This window comes from Rhinoderma darwinii, chromosome 2, assembly GCF_050947455.1.
Source record: "Rhinoderma darwinii isolate aRhiDar2 chromosome 2, aRhiDar2.hap1, whole genome shotgun sequence".
NCBI lineage: Eukaryota > Metazoa > Chordata > Amphibia > Anura > Rhinodermatidae > Rhinoderma > Rhinoderma darwinii.
The window spans coordinates 366133574-366155936 of NC_134688.1; the positions used below are offsets into that span (position 1 = coordinate 366133574).

General features: G+C 41.1%; 1 protein-coding gene across 8 annotated transcripts in view; it reads left to right on the forward strand.

Moving 5' to 3' along the window:
- ST7L (suppression of tumorigenicity 7 like) overlaps positions 1-22363 on the forward strand; it is a 245254-nt gene that overhangs the window by 33100 nt on the left and 189791 nt on the right. For all 8 annotated transcript variants that reach the window (XR_012881529.1, XM_075853863.1, XM_075853860.1 and 5 more), the window contains 4 exons: positions 10155-10270; positions 15055-15133; positions 17453-17607; positions 20666-20763. Coding sequence is in view for 7 of the 8 variants with exons in the window: in XM_075853863.1 (XP_075709978.1) it covers positions 10155-10270; positions 15055-15133; positions 17453-17607; positions 20666-20763 (448 nt within the window). In the remaining variant the exon portion in view is untranslated. The remainder of the gene's footprint in view (positions 1-10154; positions 10271-15054; positions 15134-17452; positions 17608-20665; positions 20764-22363) is intronic.

Consider the following 22363-nt stretch of genomic DNA (forward strand, 5'->3'; position numbering starts at 1 on the left):
AGCTCTAATGCATTGGACTACGTGGGTAGTGCAATGCATTAGATTAAAGATCAGAGGTGCAGGACCTCAAGTCCCCTAGTGGGACAAAAAAAAAAGTTGAATAAAAGTGTAAAAATAAATGTTTCAAGTTAATAAAAACAAACACTGCCTTTTTTCCTATAATAAGTCTTTTATTATTGGAAAAAAATGAAAATGTTAAAAAAACTTACACATATTTGGTATCGCCGCGTCCGTAACGACCTATACTATCAAATTATTATATTTTTTTTCCTTCACGGTGAACACTGCAAAAAATAAATAAAAAATAAACACCAGAATCACTATTTTTTTTATCACCACTCCTCACAAAACATGGAATAAAAAGTGATCATAAAGTCGCATGTACCCCAAAATAGCACCAATAAAAACTACAACCCGTCCTGCAATAAACAAGCCCTTACACAGCTTTTTTGACTGAAAAATAAAAAAGTTGTGCCTCTCAGAATATGGTGACACAGAATGTGCAGAGTGTCCAAAAGCGGATAAGATCGGGCACCATTTATCACGGGCCACATATCTCTGAAATATTATTTATTTACCTCATTATTATACCCTCTTATTATACCTTGATGTACCCCGCACAGATTACATATGCCCCCACATTATAAACTGGAATACCAGTAAAACTTCCAAATAGAACAACTGCCAAGCAAAATCTGCGCTCCAAAAGCCAAATAGTGCTCCCTCCTTTTTGAGCCCTACAGTGCACCCAAACAGCAGTTTACGTCCACATATATGGCATTGCCATACCCGGGGGAACCAGCTTAGCGGTTCACGAGATGTGTGTCTTCGGTGGCACAAACAGGGCACAACATATTGCGCACTAAAATGGCATATCAGCGGAAAATTGCTTTTTTCACTTTGCACCATCCGCTGCGCACTAATTACTAATGGAAAAACACCTGTGGGGCAAAATTCTCACTACACCCCTTAAAATGCCTTAAGGGATGTTGTTTCCAAAATAGGGGTCACTACTTGTGGGTTTGTTTTGCTATTTGACCTCAGAGCCTGCAATTGTGAGCTAATGCTGTGAAAATCACCAAAATGGACCTCAAATGCGCATGTTGCTCTTCACTTCTGAGCTCTGTCATATGTCCACGCAAATGTTAAATGCCTTGAGGGGTGTCGTTTCCAAAATTGGGTCACTTCTTGGGGCTTCCGCTGTACTCTGGTACCTCAGGGTTTTGCAAATGCGACATGGCACCCAAAAACCAATCCAGCAAAATCTGCATGCCAAATAGCTCTCCTGCCTTTCTGAGCCTTGCCGTGTGGCCAAACAGCAGTTTATGACCACCTGTGGGGTATTTACGTACTCTGGAGAAATTGCTTTATAAATGTTGGGGTGCTTTCTCCTCTTTATCCCTTGTGAAAATGAAAAAACAACTTTTTAGTGGAAAAAAATGCTGATATTCATTTTTACGGCCTAATTCCAATACATTTTGCAAAAGACCAGTGGGGTCTAAATGCTTACTATACCCCTAGATAGATTCTTTAAGGGGTGTAGTTTCCAAAATGGGGTCACTTTTGGGGGGGTTCCTACTGTTTTGGTCCCGCAGGCACTTTGCAAATGTGACATGGCACCCGAGAACCGTTCCAGCTAAATTTGAGCTCCAAATGGTGACCCTTCCCTTTTGACCCCTGCCGTGTGTCCAAGCAGCAGTTTATGACCACTTATGGGGTATTGCCGTAATCGTGAGATATTGCTTTTCAAATGTTGGGGTGCTTTTCCTCCTTTTTGCCTTGTAAAAATTAAAAATGTAAACATTTTATTAGAAAAAATGTAGATTTTCATTTTCACGGCCTAATTCCACTAAAGTCAGCAAAAAATCTGTGGGGTCAAAATGCTCACTATACCCCTCGATAAATTCCTTGAGGAGTGTAGTTTCGCAAATGGGGTCACTTTTGGGGGGTTTCCACTGATTTGGTCCTTCAGGGGCTTTGCTAATGCGACATGGCACTCGAAAATCATTGCCGCAAAACTTGAGCTCAAAAAGCCAAATGGTTCTCCTTCCTTTCTGAGCTCTGCCGTGTCCAAACAGCATATGGTGTATAGCCGTAATCGGTAGAAATTGCTTTTCAAATGTTGGGGTGCTTTTTCTCCTTTGTGCCTTGTAAAAATAGAAAATGTCTTCGTTTTATTGGAAAAAATTTAGATTTTCATTTTCACGGCTTCATTCCTCTAAATTCAGCAACAAAAATGTGGGGTCAAAATGCCCACTATACCCCTTGATAAATTCCTTGAGGGTGTTGTTTGCCAAATGGTGTCTTTTTTGGGGGGTTTCCACTGTTTTGGCATCACAAGACCTCTTCAAGCCAGACATGGTGCCTAAAATATATTCTAATAAAAAAGAGGTCCCAAAATCCTCTGGATGCTCCTTTGCTTCGGAGGTCTGTGTTTCAGTGAATTAGCACACTAGGGCCACATGTTGGATATTTCTAAAAACGACAGATTCCGGCCAATAAATATTGAGTTGCGTTTTTCTGGTAAAACCTTCTGTGTTACAGAAAAAAAAGATTAGAAATGAATTTCTGCAAAAAAAATGAAATTTGTAAATTTCATCCCAACTTGCTGTAATTCTTGTGAAATGCCTAAAGGGTTAATAAACTTTCTAAATGCTGTTTTGAATACTTTGAGGGGTTAAGATTTTAAAATGGGGTGATTTATGGGGGTTTGCATTGTATGGGCCCCTCAAAACCACATCACATCTGAACTCGAACCTGTAAAAATAGCCTTTTGAAATTTTCTTGAAAATGTGAGAAATTTCTGCTAAAGTTCTAAGCCTTGTAACATCCTAGAAAAATAAAAGGATGTACAAAAAACGATGCCAATCTAAAGTAGACATATGGGAAATGTTAATTAGCATTTATTTTATGTGCTATAACTATCTGTCTTACAAGAAGATACATTTAAATTTAGAAAAATGTTAATTTTTGCAGTTTTTTGCAAAATTTTGGTGTTTTTCACAATAAAATACTGAATGTAATGACAAAATTTTACCACTAACTTAAAGTTTAATGTGTCACGAGAAAACCTTCTCAGAATCGCTTGGATAGGTAAAAGCATTCCAAAGTTATTACCACATAAAGTGACACATCAAATTAGAAAAATGGGGATGCGTCCTGAACGTGCCAACTAGTCCATGTCCTTAAGGGGTTAAGGTGTGGTAGATTACCTTTAAAATGTTCATAAACTTTTTATCACCACATTTTTCAGACCTCCCTTTTTGAAATGTTCTTTTTGGGCTTGCATATCTTTTTGGGGTTCTTCCTCCATTTTTTAATTCCACCCGCATTAACTGTAGTCAAGATGCTGACCGGCAGAGTCCAAAAATTTGCGTACATGTTAAGCCTCATAAAACCTAATTACAAATAATCAAAAATATAAATGGTGGCATATAAGCATTTTTTTAAAAAGTTTTCATATACTCAAGGACAAGTTTAATGAACACAATGGGGCCAGTGATTATGTTCTCTGGAGCGTGATGCTGAATATATGCCGCTATAAAGGCAACATTAATTAATAAAAGGGACACAAATTATTTGTTTTAAAATGTAAACTTTCTGATTAGAAAAATCCGTGTCTCTTACCACTTTAACAAAAGCATAAAATCTGCAGTTACACCATATAGTCATGGTTGGACAATATAAATCCATTCAGGTCACTCACCACATGTAGTACAGGAAGGAAAATGTGGTATGCAGGGTTCCATTTTCAGTCAATAACTTCCATAAACTCCCATTTTTCAGGTCCTGAAAGAAAAGGCAGAGGTGACCCTTCATTTCTCGTTAGTCATTGGGGGACACAGTACCATGGTATATGCTCCTGCCACTAAGAAGCGAAAGAGTCTTGTTCCATTCAGGCAGGCCACACCCTTCCCACTGACACTGGCTAATTCAGTTTTTAACCTGGTGTTGTAGGAGGCAAAGATAACCTGATAATCCGATCTGCTGCAATTATTTTTTTTGGAGATTCATCTATTTTTGCCTTAGAAGCAGGAGGGTTTTCAGCCTGTTTACAGCCTACGCCAACCCCCTGCGGGTGTCGGGAAACCAAGCAGTCGTCAGCTCTGTTTCTTCCTCTCCGCCGGTCACCTAACCTATATTTTCTGCTTCCACAGACGGAGTGTCAGTACCCCACCATATGTGCAAGGTTACTGAGTAGGTAACCCTGCGTTCACCTGAAGAAGTCTGAGAGTAAGTATGCTCTAATCCCTGTATTTTTTCTGCTGTTTGGTGAAGTGCTCTGAGTCTCTTGGGCTGTTTTTAATTGGAAAGTGACTCCTTCTCCGGGGCAATTCTAGGGGTTTAGTCCCTACTTACCTACCTCTGGAGCATTGTTTCTGGTTCCTTGCGGGACTTTCGTCATTTACGCCGTTTGTCCAGACTATGCTGCGGCCTGACTTAATTTTGTCCCCGGCTTGTGTGTTGCCTAGGCCGCAGTTGCTTCCTCCGTTTTTGCTCCACCCCCGGCCTGTCATATGTTCTTTTTCAGCCTCTATCCTTGCTCCTCGTGTCTACTCTTGAATGGAAGAAGACTTTCTCCAGAGGCAGAGTTTGGGGGTTGGGGCTTTGACCTTTAAAACAATTTGCGTCCTCTCCTGTCTTCTAATTCAGAGTCAGAACGGGAATTGCAGTTGTCATCTGCTATACAGGCATTAATACGTGCTGTAGTGGGCAATTTGCATGTTCACGTCTCCTTTTCTCATAAAATTCCCATAGTGAATTTAAAAAAAATGTTTATCAAGGAACAGGCGTCTTGTTGTTTCTAAACGTGCAGATACTTTGTTTCCTTTTCATAAGGATTTGGTCTCATTGTGGTCTGTATCTCCTTCTGTGGTTCCGCCTATTTCTAGCCTATCAAGCGTTTCTACTAATCCTCTGATTGAGACGGCTTCTTTAAGTGACCTTCTGGACATGAGGTTGGATTTTCAGGCTTTTGCATCCACTTGGGTGAGCAAGGCCTGCCCAGTGTGAGGAAGCAAATCGTGGCATCCTATCAGGAGCACTGCAGCACGAGTTAATTGAACTCTCTTTTTAGGTATTCAATGCTTCAAAGTTTTGTTTTTTTAAGGTAGCTCTTTTTCAATGCCCGTGCTTTTGTTAATTATATTGGCATATGGTGCTTGGTTTGGCTGAGATCTGGGGCAGCGGATTAAACGTCTCAAGAAGCCCAGGTTGACCTTCACTTCGTGGGTGGCAGACTCTTGGTAAACGTCTGGATGAGATTACAGGTGGTAAGAGCTCTCTTTTACATCAGAATAGCCCTCCTTGTATGTGGCGTTCTCTCCGGTTGCACCGTTTTTGCTCCTTTTCTAATTTTCTTTCAGACCAGATGGAGGACGAACCAGACCAAAGACTCCAAATGGCCATATTTCAATCCTAATCCGGCATAGCATCCGCAGCCCAGGCCTCAGATACCTTTAGCATTAGGGTGGATGTTTGAGTGGGGGAATGACTGCTTTCCTTTCAGGAGATATGGCTCGCTCATGTGGACGACGCCTGGATCCGAGAGCTTCCTCTTGGAAGATTGTTTCTCTCTACACGTGCTCCGATTCGAGCTATGGCTTTTTCCCAGGCTGTTCGTATCTACTCCTGCGGATAGCTATTGTCATGGATCCGGATGGAATGATTTATAGGGTCCTACTCAAATCTTTTTGCAGTTCCCAAGAAGGATGGGTCTCTTCGTCCAATCCTGGACTTGAGAATGTTAAACCGCTTTATTCACGTTGGACGGTTTCGCATGGAATACGTAAGTTTTGTCATCACATAACTGTTACAGGGAGAATTGCTCTCTTTAATCGAAATATCTGATGCATACCTCAATATCCCCATTGCAAGGACCCTCCAACATTCCTTTTGTTTTGCGGTGGGTTCTCTACTTTTCCAATATGCTGCTCTCCTGTTTGGGCTTGCCACATCTCCTCAGGACTTCAACCAAGGTCCTGGCAAATCTCATGCCGCTTCTCTGTGCCAGGGGAGTCATTGTCATCCCTCACTTGGATGACCTCTTGGTGAAGGCACCCTCCAGAGAGGACAGTCTCCAGATTTCTCTGGAGACTTTGAGAAGGTTTGGTTTGAGAAGGAGCATGGAGTTTTTAGGAATAATACTCAACACCAGGACAGCAAGACTCTTTCTTCCAGTGCACAAGATTGCCTCCATTCAAACCGAGGTGGCTCTTTTTTTTTACCAGAACACTACTTTATCTGTTTTTGCATGCGAGTACTGGGCAGTATTGGACTGGGCTTGCTGGACAAATTGATTTTCTTGCCCACTCGGGACCTTCAGGAGTAACAAAGGTGACAGCCATCACTGACCAACCTCGATAAGTCAGTCATTTCCTCCCCTCCAGTGGCTGGTATTCTCACCAGATGCTAGTCTGTCGGGGTAGCGTGCAATTTTCAGTCCTCACACAGTTCAGGAAGAAATGTCTTTGCAGTTCAACCTGTTGAAATTGAGGGCAATTTTCCTAGCCCTCTCCCACTGAACTCTTTCTTTTTCAGGGTCGGCCGGTCAGGATCCAGTCAGACAACTCCACTGCGGTTGCTTATCTGATCTTCCAAGGCGGCAACAATAGTCGGTTGAAAACCTCTCGGATCCTACTGTAGGCGGAACAACATAGTCTAGTGCTGTCAATGGTCCACATACCAGGAGTGGACAATTAGTTTGTAGATTTTCTCAGCAGAGAAAAACTATTTACTGGAGAGTTCTCTTTTCACCCAAAGCTATGTCATCAACTATGTCAGAAGTGGGGCTACCCAAATGTGGATCTCTTTGCATTCCGTCTCAATCACAAGTTTCCAACCTACTTGGCCAGGGCACGAAATCACAAGGCTATAGCAGTCGACTCGCTGGTCACTCCATGGAGACAGCTCCCTCTACTCTATCTCCTCCCTCCACTTCCACTATTGTCCTGAATGCTCAAGAGGAAGAGCGTTCCCGCAATTCTGGTCGCTCTGGACTGGCCTCGCCTGATACGCAGAAATTGCCGTCTTCCGCTCCTTCCAGACCTCCTTTCCCAAGGTCCGCTATTCCACCGCACATTGCCTCTGATGCATTTAAGGGCGTGGTTCTGAGGGCTCGGAGTCTCTCTGAGTCAGTCACCCAAACGATGTTGAAGGTCAAAAAACAGCTCCTGCTGTGTCCGACAATGACTAACAAGAAAAAAAGATTTTTGTATTCACCCTAAGTTCTGTTTGGTTTTCTCCTGGGACTGTAGACATGTATGTATTCTATTTTTCCTAATGTTTTTGTACAAACTGAATTAGCCAGCTTCTGTGGCAAGGATAGGGCCTGCCTAGGCGGAGTCAAGACTGTTTTGTGCCTAGTGTCGCCACCTAGTGGCAGGAGCATATACTCATGGTGCTACGTCCTCTAATGGAGTCAATGAGAAATAGATTTTACGGTAAGTACAAAAATCGTATTTTCCTGCCCTGGAAAAATTAGTTACTGATTGGTTTGCATGCCGCCCTTTTTAAGACCGTTTTGATACAAGAGGCTGTTTATTTATAAGTGCATTGTAGCATATACATAAATGTTTTCAATAATGGGTCAAGTTAGGTGACTCTTCTACTTTTCAGCCTACGTCACTCACAGTGATTTGTCTGAAGTCAGTGTTTTTTACACTGGCTGCTTGTTTAACAGTGAGAGAGTGCCTTATTTAACCACTAAAATGCGTTACATGTAAATTCACTCCACACTGCTTAAAATGAGTACCAGTTGTAAGTCGGTATTCTAAGTGGTGCTTGAATTGACCACAGAATTCCACTGTATTTCAAGGCTGGCCACATAATTAACTGGGTAAAATCTATTCTGCAAGGTATGACTCAGTATGGATTACCTCAATAGTTCCTGTTAATTGTGCTTATATTTGGTTCATTTTCCATACAATACATACATTTTTTTATTTTGACTGCATAGATTATTTTCCTGTTAACAAGCTTCAAAGAAATAAAGTTAAAATATGGAGGAATTTAAGTAAATTATAAAAATGTTATCATTTTATTATTATTTTAACTATATATATATATATATATATATATATATATATATATATATATATATATATATACACACACACACACACACATATATATACACACACACACACACACGCACATACGTGTACACAAATTTGGCCAGATTTACAAGTACCCTTTATTTTGCATTAAATAGAACTTTGCCTTTGCAAATAATAAAAGAAATGAAAATGGCAAGGATAGAAATATTGTGACTCTTTCTGCATCTCTGAAGGAAATGTCTGTATTTCTCATCTGATAGTCTGACCCATTCTTCTCAAGCAAACTACTCAAAACTTATTTTATTCATGATGGACCCTTTTCCCAGCTGCTGATGTTAAATTGGATTCAGATTGGAAACTATAGCAGAAGACAGAACTACATCCGAAGAGAGTATTTTCACAGTCTAAGGAGGGAAACGGCAAAGCAAGGCAGTACCATCGATAACTGATCTACTTTCTTTGGCCATCAGTACTGATGCCAAACTAAGATCATTTATTTTGGCCCCTGCAGGGAAAAATAGAAAAGCACTTTGTCAGCCACCGAGTGCTATTCGAGCAGGCCAGGGGCTGCGTATACACATTACAACAATAGGAGAACATTGAAAACAACTCTTCTTAACAAATTATTGTAATGGGTAGTGGTCCTGAAGTTTATCCAACTTGTTTGTTTCCCATGCTTCTAACAATCAACAAATGTCTTGTGATGGCATTAACAAGAAAACAGCCTTGACTTTGTTATCGTGAATTAAATTTCTACTTTGCAAGAGTCGGTTCTTGCTGGTCCGCAAAAGTAATGCGCACTGCTTGCTGAGAAAAGATTTGTTATACTTGGTTGCATTTTAATATATTGTGTATGTTAGACCTGTAAGTGTTCATGCTGACAAGTGTGGCTGCATAAGTCATTGTATCTAGACTCATAGCTGCTAATTTGTTCCAGCACTAGCTGTCTGGATATCACTAGCAAGTCAATGGTGGACATGTAATAAGAAATGATAAATCTCTCCATTGAGAAATGGCTTGAAAATAACTTTTACACACACTGATGATAAGACTTTATAAAGGTGGAGGACTGCTGCCTCCAAATATTGTTTTAGAGCAATTCACAATACTTTTAATCCCCCAAAGAAGGTAACTGGAACAACCCCGGGTAAACTATATAGACCGCATTTGCTGGAAGGACATGTCGGCTTGGTCCCTTGAGCTATCATGATCTATTGATTTGTCGTGTTATGCGTTAAATTGCTTCAGATTTTGTATTATGAATGTTAAGAAGGATTTTCCAACAAAAACAACAAGAAGGAAACAATATAGGAGATCTTTCTTAGTAACCGCTATCACACTTTATATTAACCACAGGCAGCTTCACGATCCATGACTATGGGGGTTATTTATGTGTAATATATTCATTTATTTTTAGCATTGTGTGGTGATTTTGGGGTAGGTGGCAAACTGGGTAGGATGGTATTGTATTTATATTTTTGTGTCCACTGTGTTCCATAACACCTCAGCAGTGCCACAGGCTGATCGCCTCCATGCTACGCCGCATTGAAGCAGTAATTTATGCAAAAAGAGCCCCGACCAAGTATTGAGGGCATATACGGGACATACTTTTCAGTAGGCCAACATTTCGGTATTAAAAATAATTTTTTGAAATTGGGCTTATATAATATTCTAATTTTCTGAGACACTAAATTTTGGGTTTTCATTAACTGTTATCCATAATCATCAAGATTAAAATAAAAAAATGCTGCGTGTAATGAATCTATATAATGTATGAGTTTCACTTATTGAATTGAACTACTGAAATAAATTAACTTTTTGATATTCTAATTCATTGAGAAGGACTTGTGTGTGTGTGTGTGTTTTCGCTTGGAAGGAAGACATGTTTATTGATGCCTACGACATAAATAACCGGATGATACTATTTGGGCTAGTAGATATTAGGAGTGTAGACCAGTTACTAAAAAATTTTTAATAAGAGAACAGCTTGTTTGGGCTATTTTTTTTCATTGCAATGATTGTCCTATAATCTTCAATATATTAACGCTTTCTCTTTCTCTGAATGACTTTTGCTTTGCTCTTTGTCATGTTTTATAGATATATCTGGGTGACTGGCAAGGAGCCGCTCACATATTATGACATGAATCTGTCTGCACAGGACCACCAGACATTTTTTACTTGTGCCTCTGACTCCTTGCGTTCATCTGATGCAGGTAGGGGTTTCATGTTTTCTGTTTTGTTCACCATGTTCACACGTTCAGGATTTGATAAGAATTTAGGCATTGATTTTGTGCCTGAATCCTTATTAAATCCAATAACGTTTTGCATCTAATGCAAGTGAGGAGGGTATACAATTGTATGCTACTCTGTGTCAACAGTTTGTGGAAGGCCCTTTCTGTTCCAGCATAACTGTGTCCCTGTGCACAAAGCGAGGTCCATAAAGACATAGTCTGATGAGTTTGGTATGGAGGAACTCAAGTGACCTGTACAGAGTCCTGACCTCAACCCCCATCAAAATCCCTTTGGGATTAATTGGAATGCCAATTGCGAGGCAGACCTTTACCCAACATCAGTTCCTGATGTCACAACTTATCTTTTGGCTGAATGGGCACAAATACCGACAGACCAGCTCCAAAATATATTGTATCTATGACATATCAGTAGGTTATTTTAACTGGATTTGTCCTTTGAAAACAAACCATGCTCCCTGATTGTGAAAAAATTACATGTATTATTAGGTTTTATGTTGCAGTAGGGGATCAATTTTGTTCTCTAATGTGCAGACGAACCCTAAATTCTGATTTGAGCTTTAAATTTGATTTTTTATTTATTTCTGTTACTTATATAGCGCCACAATAATCTACAATGCTGTACAGACGTTGTCCTAATTCACTGTCCACAATGGTCTAAATGATTTTGAAATGGTTTTAAAAATTATTGGAACCAGAAAGTAGTTGTTGCTTCAGTTTATTCAGTAATTTTAAATATTAAAATGGTTTTCCAGCCAGTAAAAATGTATGGCCTGTCCTCAGGATAGGCTATCAATAGCTGATGGGTCAGGGTACGACTCCCGGAACCCCTGCCGATCAGCTGTTTTGAAGGGGGTGCAGCGCTCGTACGAGCTCTGCTTTCCCTTCATTTCTGCTTGCTCCCGCATTTAGCAGCGTTTCACAGCTTTTGCAGCCTTTTCTCCAATTCACTTCAATGGTAGAAGAAGGCTGCAATACCTGTGAATTTCTGCTAAATGCGTTTCGAAAATTCGTACGAGCGCTGCACCCCCTTCAAAACCGCTGATCGGCAGGGGTCCCGGGAGTCGGACCTCAGCCGATCAGCTATTGATGGCCTATCCTGAGGATAGGCCATCAATTTTTAGTGGCTGGAAAACCCCTTTAAGAAAAAACTTTAGGCATTTCATCATGGAGGAAAACAAATTGTTGAAATTAGTATTGATCAGGCTGCATAATTTTTTAAAATGATGTGTATAAATTCATTATTTTCCATTTGGTTGCATCCATTAGTAAGGTCTTTCACATGTTGCCACGTTTCTATACTGAAGGAAGACTGTATTTATGTACAGTGTTAACCCAATCGCACAAAGCATTATGTACTAATTGTCATCTTTGACCGCAATAGGACATAATGGTACTCCCATTGGATGGCACAGGTGCTGGCCCGTGCTATTCGCAGCCGGTGCCTACAGTAATATACAGCCAACATCCCGCTGCAACGGCCGGAATCAGAGATAACTCAGATACCAGCCATTTAACCCCTTAAATGACACGGTCCATAGCAAAGTGGCTACAGGAAAGTGGGGCTCCCTATGTCACCCCAACGGTGCCCCACTACACATTCAAAGGGGCACAGGGGGGATGGTTTGCCCTGCCAACCGGAATCCTAAAAAAAGCTCCCAAGCCTGCCATGGTTATATGCACTGAGTATACCAAAGCATTATGGAAGCGATCAAAGGACCGTATTTTGAAGTCCTCTAGTTGGACTAGAAAAAAATCATTAGACAAAGTTTTTAATAAAATTTAATAGAAAAAAAAAGTGTTTACAGTAAAAAATATATATATTTTTTACCATATTTGTCACCACATTATAAGTGCCCTATCTTTTATTACAAAGTTCACCGTGCAGTTTAAAGAGGCTCTGTCACCACATTATAAGTGCCCTATCTCTTACATAATGAGATCGGCGCTATAATGTAGATGACAGCAGTGTTTTTTTATTTAGAAAAACGATCTATTTTCACCAAGTTATGAGCGATTTTAAGCTTTATGCTAATGACTTTCTTAATGCCCAACTGGGCGTGTTTTTACTTTTGACCAAGTGGGCGTTGTGGAGAGAAGTGTATGACGCTGACCAATCAGTGAATCAGCACATAGTGATCCTGCATTGTTCACTATGTGCTGTCACATACACCCACATTAACGTTACTGAAGTGTCTTGACAGTGAATAGACATCACCTCCAGCAAGGACAGGATGTCTATTCACAATCCCGACACTTCAGTAACGTTTGTGTGGGACTTACAGCACATCGAGATCACGCTGTGCTGTCATTTACAGCGAGATCTCGCCAGATTACGCTTGCTGTTCTGTAAGTCCCACACAAACGTTACCGAAGTGTCGGGATTGTGAATAGACATCCCATCCTTGCTGGAGGTGATGTCTATTCACTGTTAAGACCCTTCAGTAACGTTAATGTGGGTGTATGTGACAGCACATAGGGAAAAATGCAGGATCACTATGTGTTGATTACATGAATGCAGAGAAGTGTAGGACACTGATTAGTCACTTATTGGACAGCGTCATACACTTCTCTGTACAACGCCCACTTGGTCTAAAGTAAAAACACGCCCAGTTGGGCATTAAGAAACTAATTTGCATAAAGCTAAAAATCGCTCATAAAGTGGTAAAAATAGATTGTTTTTCTAAATAAAAAGCACTGTTGTCGCCTACATTATATGTATGTAGGAGATACGGCACTTATAATGTGGCGACGGAGCCTCTTTAAGCTGCACGGTGAACTTTGTAATAAAAAAAACAAGTAAAAAAAACCCTGAATCTGCTTTTTTTACCCCCAATAAATTCATATAGGTAAATCAACAATTTATATGCACCCCAATGGTTCTATTAAATAATATGTCTTGTCCTGCAAAAATCAAGCCCACATACAGCAACATCGACGGAAAACTAAAAAGTTATAACTCTTGGAATGCGACAACATAAAAATATTTTTTTTCCATGAAATGTGCTAATAAAAAAAAAATCTCTACATATTTGGTATCGCCGCAATTGTAGAGAGACCCATAGAATAATGTCACATGTTGTTCATGCTGCACAGCAAACAGCACACATTTTAAAAGGAAAGAAACATGGCAGGATTGCTGTTTTCTTTTGTTCCCACCATAAAAGTTAATCATTAAGTTATATTACCCCAAAGCCATTTACTGTGTAAATCATATTTTTGTTCATGAATTATTTCATGTTACCTGGAATTATAGGCATATACATATTTCTTACCATTCAAATATTCATCAGCTATTCATGCAAGTCTTGGGTTTCCACATTTCCTATTATTTTGTGCTCCAGAGGCCACATGTACATAGATGATGGGTATTTCATTGTTACACTTCTGTCCGTGAGAGAATGTCAAGTCTGTGGCTCATTCTAGTTTTATTTCTTTTGTTTGCATAATAAATCACGGAGATCATTAATCCTTTTACCTGGGCATTGGTCATTCAGAGGCTCGTGTGGATTCATTTGTCATGTCCGGGAGACGTTCGCTTTCAGCTAGTGGCTGACTGTTGGAGTAATGTTCTTTTGCTTCACCAAAAAGGCTTTATTGTGTCCCATGTGAAGCCAAGACTAATATTTTGTCTCCGCAGGAAAACTCAAACATTTTCCACACAGTAACTAGAAAGTATTTTTACAAGCAATATGGACTAAGATTAGATGGGGATTGGGAATGATCGCTCATCCCTGCAGGAGTTCTAAATCTGGCCATTATCGCTTAAAATCCAGCCGTTCTGTCTGTGGTACTAAGATAATGGGTTCCAAAAGAAGGAAATCTGTCATTTATTGGACCTGCTTCTGTATTTGTATTTGTTTTTATTGCCTCTATCATAGTATTTATTAACTGTAGTTTGGGACTGTATATGGCATTCATGAAAACACATAATGATTAAAGAAAATATTTCCATCCGGGGCTTCAGCCTAGAAACAATGGCTTTAGTGCGCTTGGGACCTAAACAGAAATCGTATTAATTGTATTTGCAAAATGAGTTCCATTGATAAAGGACCAGGAGGACCAAAATATTTTCAATCATGTTTTCTGCATGACCTTACTGTGCTGTGTGCATTTGAAATTAATTTGAAACATAAGATAAAGCGATAATAATTGAGTTTTTCAATTTCCAAATGGATTTTGGAACACCCCTTTACTGACGTGGGAAAACAGAACTATTCTCCATATGCTCCCGATCTTGAAAAAGCCTCTTTCCAGCACTGCAGCCCACGCCTTGTCCTGCTGTCAGTCTCAATGGGTGTGACGTTACTGTATGTAGGACTGGTGCGTGGCAACGAGCAGGAAAGAGTCTTTTTCAGTACTTTTAGTATAATTCATTTTTTTATTTTTTTTCTGACGTCCTGTAAGTAAAGGCCTTTTTCGAAATAGACCCGGGTCTCATAAAACTCCTTACAAAGGAAATATAGCACAATGTTAAAGTTAACATTTAAAATATTAATCTCTAGAACCATATTTTCTTAGAATAGTTAGTGTACTCACCAATGTATGGTGGGTGACCTCTATTCCATTGACTGTTACGTTAATAATAATTAATTTTTCACTGCAGAATGAATTCTTATTGTATAATTAAGCCATTAGGATGTTTTCGAGTACATGGGACCACTGCTCATACAGTTATCTAAGGACTAGGTCGCTTAGTTTTATATTCTGCTCGTAAATGAACATTTTCTATTTTCCTTACTTAATAGTTATGCAGAAAGCATGGCGTGAAAGAAGCCCTCATTCTAGAGTGAAAGCTGCGTACCAAGCTCTAGAAGTATCTAATGAGTAAGTAATAAACTGGGGAAGGTCACGCTCAGAATATATTTATAGAAGACCTACTTTACATAAAATGTGAAACTGTTTTTTTAATATCATACTTTTATGCTGAGATATGATCCGGCTGCCGTATTGAGAAATGCTGATGACAAAACATCCCTTTTTGATTTTTGTCAGGTGTAATGTTTTCATTGCAACCTATTGTGGATCTAAATGACCAAATACAACTATTTCTGTTGTTGTTCCTGTCTAGAAGTTGACCTATATGAGCGTTTGTGTGGACATACAGTAGATGTTTTTTGTGCTTTGTACCCACACAGGATTTTCATGACAACACTGCAGCTGTCAAAAATCAGAGAAGGAAAGCTTGTCATTAAAACCTGGCAGCCATGCAGTTTCAGGCTTTCGGCCTGGAATTAAAAACAATAACATCTAAGTATGGAAAAGGGTTTAAATAAATATAAATGTAATTTTATATAAAAATTTTAATGTACACTAAAGTGCCTATTTCTTTTTGTTGCTTTCATTTAAAGAGGCTCTGTCACCAGATTCTCAAATCCCTATCTCCTATTGCATGTGATCGGCGCTGCAATGTAGATAACAGGAACGTTTTTGTTTTTTTTTTAAACGTTCATTTTTGGCCAAGTTATGAGCTATTTTATATATATATATATATATGCAAATGAGCTTTGAAATGGACAACTGGGCGTGTTTTTATTCGCATGTCCAACTGGGCGTGTATTGTGTTTTTAACTGGGCGTGTTTACATGTATGATGCTGACCAATCAGTGACCAGTCGGCATCATACACTCCTCTCCATTCATTTACACAGCACACAGTGTTCTTACTAGAATGATGTGCAGCCACATACACAAGTGTCCTGATAATGAATATACATGACCGCCAGCCTGGACGTCATGTGTACTCAGAATCCTGACACTTCTGAATCCTTTCAGTGAGATTACAGCAAGCCACGCGTAATCTCGCGAGATTACGAGGTAAACGAGATTTTGTTTCCCTTGCTGGAAATCTCACAGAAAAGATTCAGAAGTGTCAGGATTCTGAGTACACATGACATTGATGTTGGACGAGAGGGCCTGGCTCGCAATCTTCGTTCTAGTTCATCCCAAAAGTGTTCAATGGGGTTGAGGTCAGGCCTCTGTGTGGGCCAGTCAAGTTCTTCCACACCAAACTTAGCCAACCATGCCTTTATGGACCTTGCCTTGTGCACTGGGGCACAGTCCTGCTGGAACTGAGAAGAGTCTTCCCTAAACTTTTCCCACAAAGTTTGAGGCTACTAAGGGGCCTAGGCCAACCCCTGAAAAACAACCCTATAGCATTATCCCTCCTCCACCAAACTTTACACTTGGCACAATGCAGTCAGGCAGGTAAAGTTCTCCTGGCATTCACCAAACCCAGACTTGTCCATCAGACTCCAGATAGAGAAGGGTAAATCATCACTCCACAAAACACTTTTCCAGTGGCGTTGTGCTTTATACCACTCCATCTGGCGCTTGGCATTGTACTTGGTGATGTAAGGCTTGCATCCAGCTGCTCGGCCATGGGAACTCATGCCCTGAAGCTCCTGTTTTTGTGTGGATGTTAAATCCAGAGGAGGTTTGGAGCTCTGCAGTTATTGGGTCAGCGGAGCGTTGGTGACTTTTATGCGCTACGCGCCTCAGTACCTGGGGACCCCGCTCTGTAACTTTACGTGGTCTACGAGTTTCTGTGGCTCCTAAACGCTTCCACTTGACAATAATACCACTCACAGTTGATCATGTAATATCTAGGAGGGAATACGTTTCACCAACTGACTTGTTGCAATGGTGGCATCCTATTACAGTACCATTTTCTAATCAAGTGAGCTCTTTAGAATGACCCATTCTTTCACAAATGTTTGTGTAAAGGCAGACTGCATGGCTAAGTGCTTCATTGTATACACCTGTGGCAATGGGACCGAATGAAGCACCTGAATGTAATGATTTTGAGGCGTGTCCCAATTCTTTTGTCCATATAGTGTATCTACGATAGGTATAGATGGGAGAGCAGGATGTCCTCTGCTTTGTGAGTGCTGTGCTTGGAAGACCTGATTGCAGTTAGGCTCCGCCCACAACCTCAGGGAATACTTAGAGAGAGAACCCGCAGTGCTAATAATGCAGAATACAAGTCATATAATGGCCAGAAATTGTGCTCTTCCTTATGTACACACAATTGAAAGCTAATTCTAAAAAGTCGCCTAAAAAATTAGGGATTCTTTAAGCAAATTACTGCTTTAGGTATGTCTTGCTTTGTCATTCAGGCTCTTACAGCTGTTAATTCCACACACAGTTCTGCCACCGCGTACATTTTGTTGGCTGAGGAAGAAGCAACAACAATTTCTGATGCAGAGAGGTTGTTCCAACAAGCGCTTAAAGCTGCTGAATCGGCATACAAGAAGTCTCAGCAAACCCAACACCTGGGCTCACAGCATGAAGCACAGTACAGTGAGTAGATACAGTCAGATGTTTGGCTTATAATTGCTCTCTCTGGATGAGAAATAACCTGTGCTTCTGGACTTTCAAAATCCCTGTGTGATAACATTCTAATACAAGGGAAGGGTGAAGTGCTCTGCTAATGTGCTGCTTGTGCGATCTTACTGGAGAAACACAATGATATGCTTGTTAAGTTAAGTTAAGAACACTCTATAACAGATGTTTGACAATATCTTCTTAGGAGCCGTTCACATATATCCGTTGCCCCTGTCGGTCTTCCTCCACCGTGTTGCAGAAAAGACGGAGGGAAACTGATGCTAGAATGGATCCCATAGGTTTCTATGGGATCTGTTCTGGCACATGGGACATTGTTGTGGCTCCGGACCTGTTCAGGAGCTGGATCTAAAAACTTTACTGGCAGCGTTTTTGTGTCCGGCTCCCTGGTAGGTCCGGTACCGTATCCTATCTTAATGCACTATTCACCGCTTGAATGCTGGGTGCCTCTGCACCTTCCGGCAGCACCCGGCGTGGGATTCCCCGGCCAGAGAGTTTCTGACAGTCTGACCGGGGATTCCGCTGGACCAGAATCCCCCTGTCGAAGAGAGTGTCATCCACGCCCCCCTGTAGATAGCACCATTGGCACTCCCTTTAGGAGCGGAATCCCCAGCCAGCATCGGCCAAGCCGTGGCTGGGGATTCCACTCCAGTAGGAGCCCCTTGCGTCACTGTCCATATATGGATAGTGATGTCAGTGGCTCCTCCTGGAGCGGAATCGCTGGCCAGAGATCAGCCGACGCTATGGCCGGGAATTCTATCTACAGGGGGGTAGGTGTCACTATCTACAGAGGGGGCTCTGTGGCTCTACCTAAACGGGGCTGTGTGGCGCTCTCTACGGGGCTGTGTGGTGCTCTCTACGGGGCTGTGTGGCGCTGTCTGCAGGGGGCTGTGTGGCGCTGTCTGCAGGGGGCTGTGTGGCGCTGTCTCCAGGGGGCTGTGTGGCGCTGTCTCCAGGGGGCTGTGTGGCGCTGTCTCCCGGGGGCTGTGTGGCGCTGTCTCCCGGGGGCTGTGTGGCGCTGTCTCCCGGGGGCTGTGTGGCGCTGTCTCCCGGGGGCTGTGTGGCGCTGTCTCACGGGGGCTGTGTGGCGCTGCCTCCCGGGGGCTGTGTGGCGCTGTCTCCCGGGGGCTGTGTGGTGCTATTTGAAGGGGGTTGTGTGGTGCAATGTGCAGCGGGCTGTGTGGTGCTAGTTACAGGGGGCTACATGTATCCAATCTTTCACAAACTATGCACCACTCTGATCAAATTGGCGCATTGTGAGACCCTAGACTACCTTTTTGGTGGACCATTGTGGTAAAAACTGATGTTAAGAACGGATGGTAAAAACTGCTGACCATTAACGACAACGACAACCGATGACAACTGATAGTTTTGTAGTAAAAAACTGTGAAAAAGCCTGATAGCAAGTGAGGCATCTTTCACACTAGTGTTCGCATACGTTTACCTCTCTTCCATTAGAGGAAGAGAGGATCAAAACACTAAACGGAAAGCAACGGTTCCGTTAGAATTACCATTTATTTAGATGGTAATTCTTTTGTTTTAGTTGCTCTCCGTTTGTCTCCGTTCTCTAGGTTTCCGTTTTTTTGAACGGAAACAAAAGTGCAGTCTGCAGAACTTTTGTTCCCGTTCAAAAAACACGGAAACCTAGAGAACGGAGACAAACGGAGAGCAACTAAAACAAAAGAATTACCATCGAAATCAATGGTAATTCTAACGGAACCGTTGCTTTCCGTTTAGTGTTTTGATCCTCTCTTCCTCTGATGGAAGAGAGGTAAACGTATGCGAACACTAGTGTGAACTTAGCCTGATACATTTTTGCATCCACTTTTGAATCAGTTTTTATCACCGAGTGAAAAAACTGATGCTGATGCAACTGATATATGTGAGCGCATCCTGTATAGTCATTGCTTACAATTACATTTCAAGTTGAATTACCTTTTATTATGTATGCCTTTGCAACAAAATGCTATATTCATATTACCATTGCTGTTTTTTTTCTATTTTACCTTTTGTTTAAAAAAAAAAATATATGTTGTTGCCTGGTCATTAATAGGTTGTGTCATATGTTCAACCTTCGGAGTTAAATAAAGGTGTGTGTGTGTATATATATGTATATACATATATATATATATATATATACACATCTGTATGTATGCATATATGTATATATGTGTGTATATATATATATATATATATATATATATATATATACACACACACATACTGTACTACAAATTAGAACAAGAAATGCATATGTACATGTAACATATGACTAGTAGAATTATAGGAAAAACATGAGTTTTTTTAAATATATCAGTGAATTGCATGTAAATCAACGCCACGATGTATTGTCCTTTCCTTAAGCAGTGGAAGCTAATAACCTGATGGCCTATGTGTCCTGCGGACTATTGCATTCATGCTCTTTGCATTGACAGCAGGTTTATTCCGATAAGGGGCTTGTTATTTATGCAACTCTTCGATATTTTGTTTTTAACATTCTTTAAAGGGCAACTAAACGTTCAATAAACTTCTGACATGTTATAGTGACATGTCAGAAGTTTTGATTGGTGGGAGTCTGAACACTGAGACCCCCACAAATCGCTAAAACGAAGCTTCAGAAGTGCTCATGTGAGCGCTCAGCCTATTCGTTTCCGTTCGGCTTTTTCTGGAAATCAATGTAGCGGTGTACAGACTCCATAGAAAGTCTATGAGCCCGTACTCCGATACATCGGCTTTCCGGAAAAAGCCGAACTGAAACGAAGCGGCTCAGCGCTCACGTGAGCACATCTGCCGCATTATTTTAGTAGTTGGTGGGGGTCTCAGTGCTCGGACCCTCACCAATGAAATATTCTGACATATCGCTATGACATGTCAGAAGTTTGTTGAACGTTTAGTTACCATTTAAAGGTGGAACATCATATAAAATATTTCATATTGCGTTTGTTTGTGTGTTGGATGTCGGTGTATTTTAAACTGAAGCTAGATATTTTGTACAATTATGTCTTTCTGTATATAGAGAGGGATATGAACGTGTTGGTTTACACAAAGAGAAGATTAGCCATGTGTGCAAGAAAATTAGGAAGAGTCCGAGAAGCTGTAAAAATAATGAGAGATGTAAGTATTAGTTGTTCGTCCCACCTGCGCTTCTTGGTGTGAGTCTCACTAGCTGTTTCGTGGTAAATTTCTGTGAAAACATTACATGTTGTAGAATTCTCTAAAGGAAGTTGTATGCAACGTTTTGTTACGGAAGATTTTTTTTTTATATAGATTTTAGGCTGTGCCTTAGGCATGGTCTAATATGTACCTATCAATTTTTCACAGGATTATTCCAATGCCCTTTATGTTAAAATTTGAAAGTAAAAGTTTGACCCAAAAAAAGTTTATAGTTTATAAAGTTTTATAAAAATATATTTCTCATTAATTTTATTGGAAAATACTGCATCGTGGGCATAAGCTCTTGCCACTTGGAGGCTGATAATGGGTAGGAAAAGAGTGTTGGCTCCGCCCCGGTAGACCTTACCCTTCCCACAGACACTGAATTAATCAGCTTTTGTGTCCATACGAGGCAAACGCGACCTGCTCCTCAGGTCTGCTGAACTTTTTTATTTTTGCTTTTATTTTTCCTTTAGCTTCATGGTGACTTTCAGCCTGGATTGCCAGCCTAGTCAATCACCTGATGGTGAGATGCTTCTCCTATCATCCTGCGCCATCCTCAGGGCGTGTGAGACCTGCTTTAGTCTGCTCCCCTGGAATCCTTCGCCTCCTGTCTGGCGGGACACAGCACCACAGGACTGTCCAAGAGCATCACCTTACCCTACTGCTGTCAAATGCGGCATTCCTTAGCGATTCTCTTGACAACAGATTTGATTTGTTGACTAGATCTGTGTTTGTGGTGGCAAGGTCTACCCTATGTCTAGCATTTACCACTTCCTTGGTTAGCAAAGCCTGCTTCGTCTGGGCTAAACAGCTTCACCAGGGTATTTCAGAGGGAGCTTCACAGGCAGACCTGACAGGTCTGGCCCCTCAGCTTATCCATGCCTCCAAATTTTCAGGTGAGGCCTCCCTTAAGTGGGCCTGTTTCGCTGACGGAGCGACATCTAATTCAGTGGCGATATGCAGCTCAGTTTGGGTTATATCTTGGACGGCCAACCCTGCTTTAAAGAAGGACCTTATTGATCTTTATTTTGCTATCCATTTTTTGCAAGCGTGTGGATGAAATCATCCCTGGGGTTATTGGTAACAAGAGTTCCCTCCTGTCTCAGAACCGTTCTTGATGCCAACAGTTTTCCAATGTCAAAGTAGAGGCCTAACTGCCCCACGGACAACGGACGTCCACCCTTTAAGACTGAGCCATCCTGGCATGGCGAGTCTAAACCATGGCAAGATGCCCCGCATTTCCAAAACCTTTTTCTGCCAGAAGGTGTCACCTCACTAGAGACTTCTTCAGGTGGGGGGACGGCATCTTTCTGATCAGGTGATATGGCTTGCTTACGTAGACAATGCATTGGTTCGAGAGTTGGTGTTGACAAGGGTACAAGATAGATTTCTGTCTGCCCAGATGACTTTAACGAGAAAATTGGATTTTTGTATACACTGTAAAATCCTTTTTTTGTTGGATTCATAGAGGGACGCACATCCTGCCCTCTTGTTTTCCTCAGCCCATGACTTTTTTGTTCTGGTTGTTTCATCGTTGTTCGCCGAGACCATGGACCTG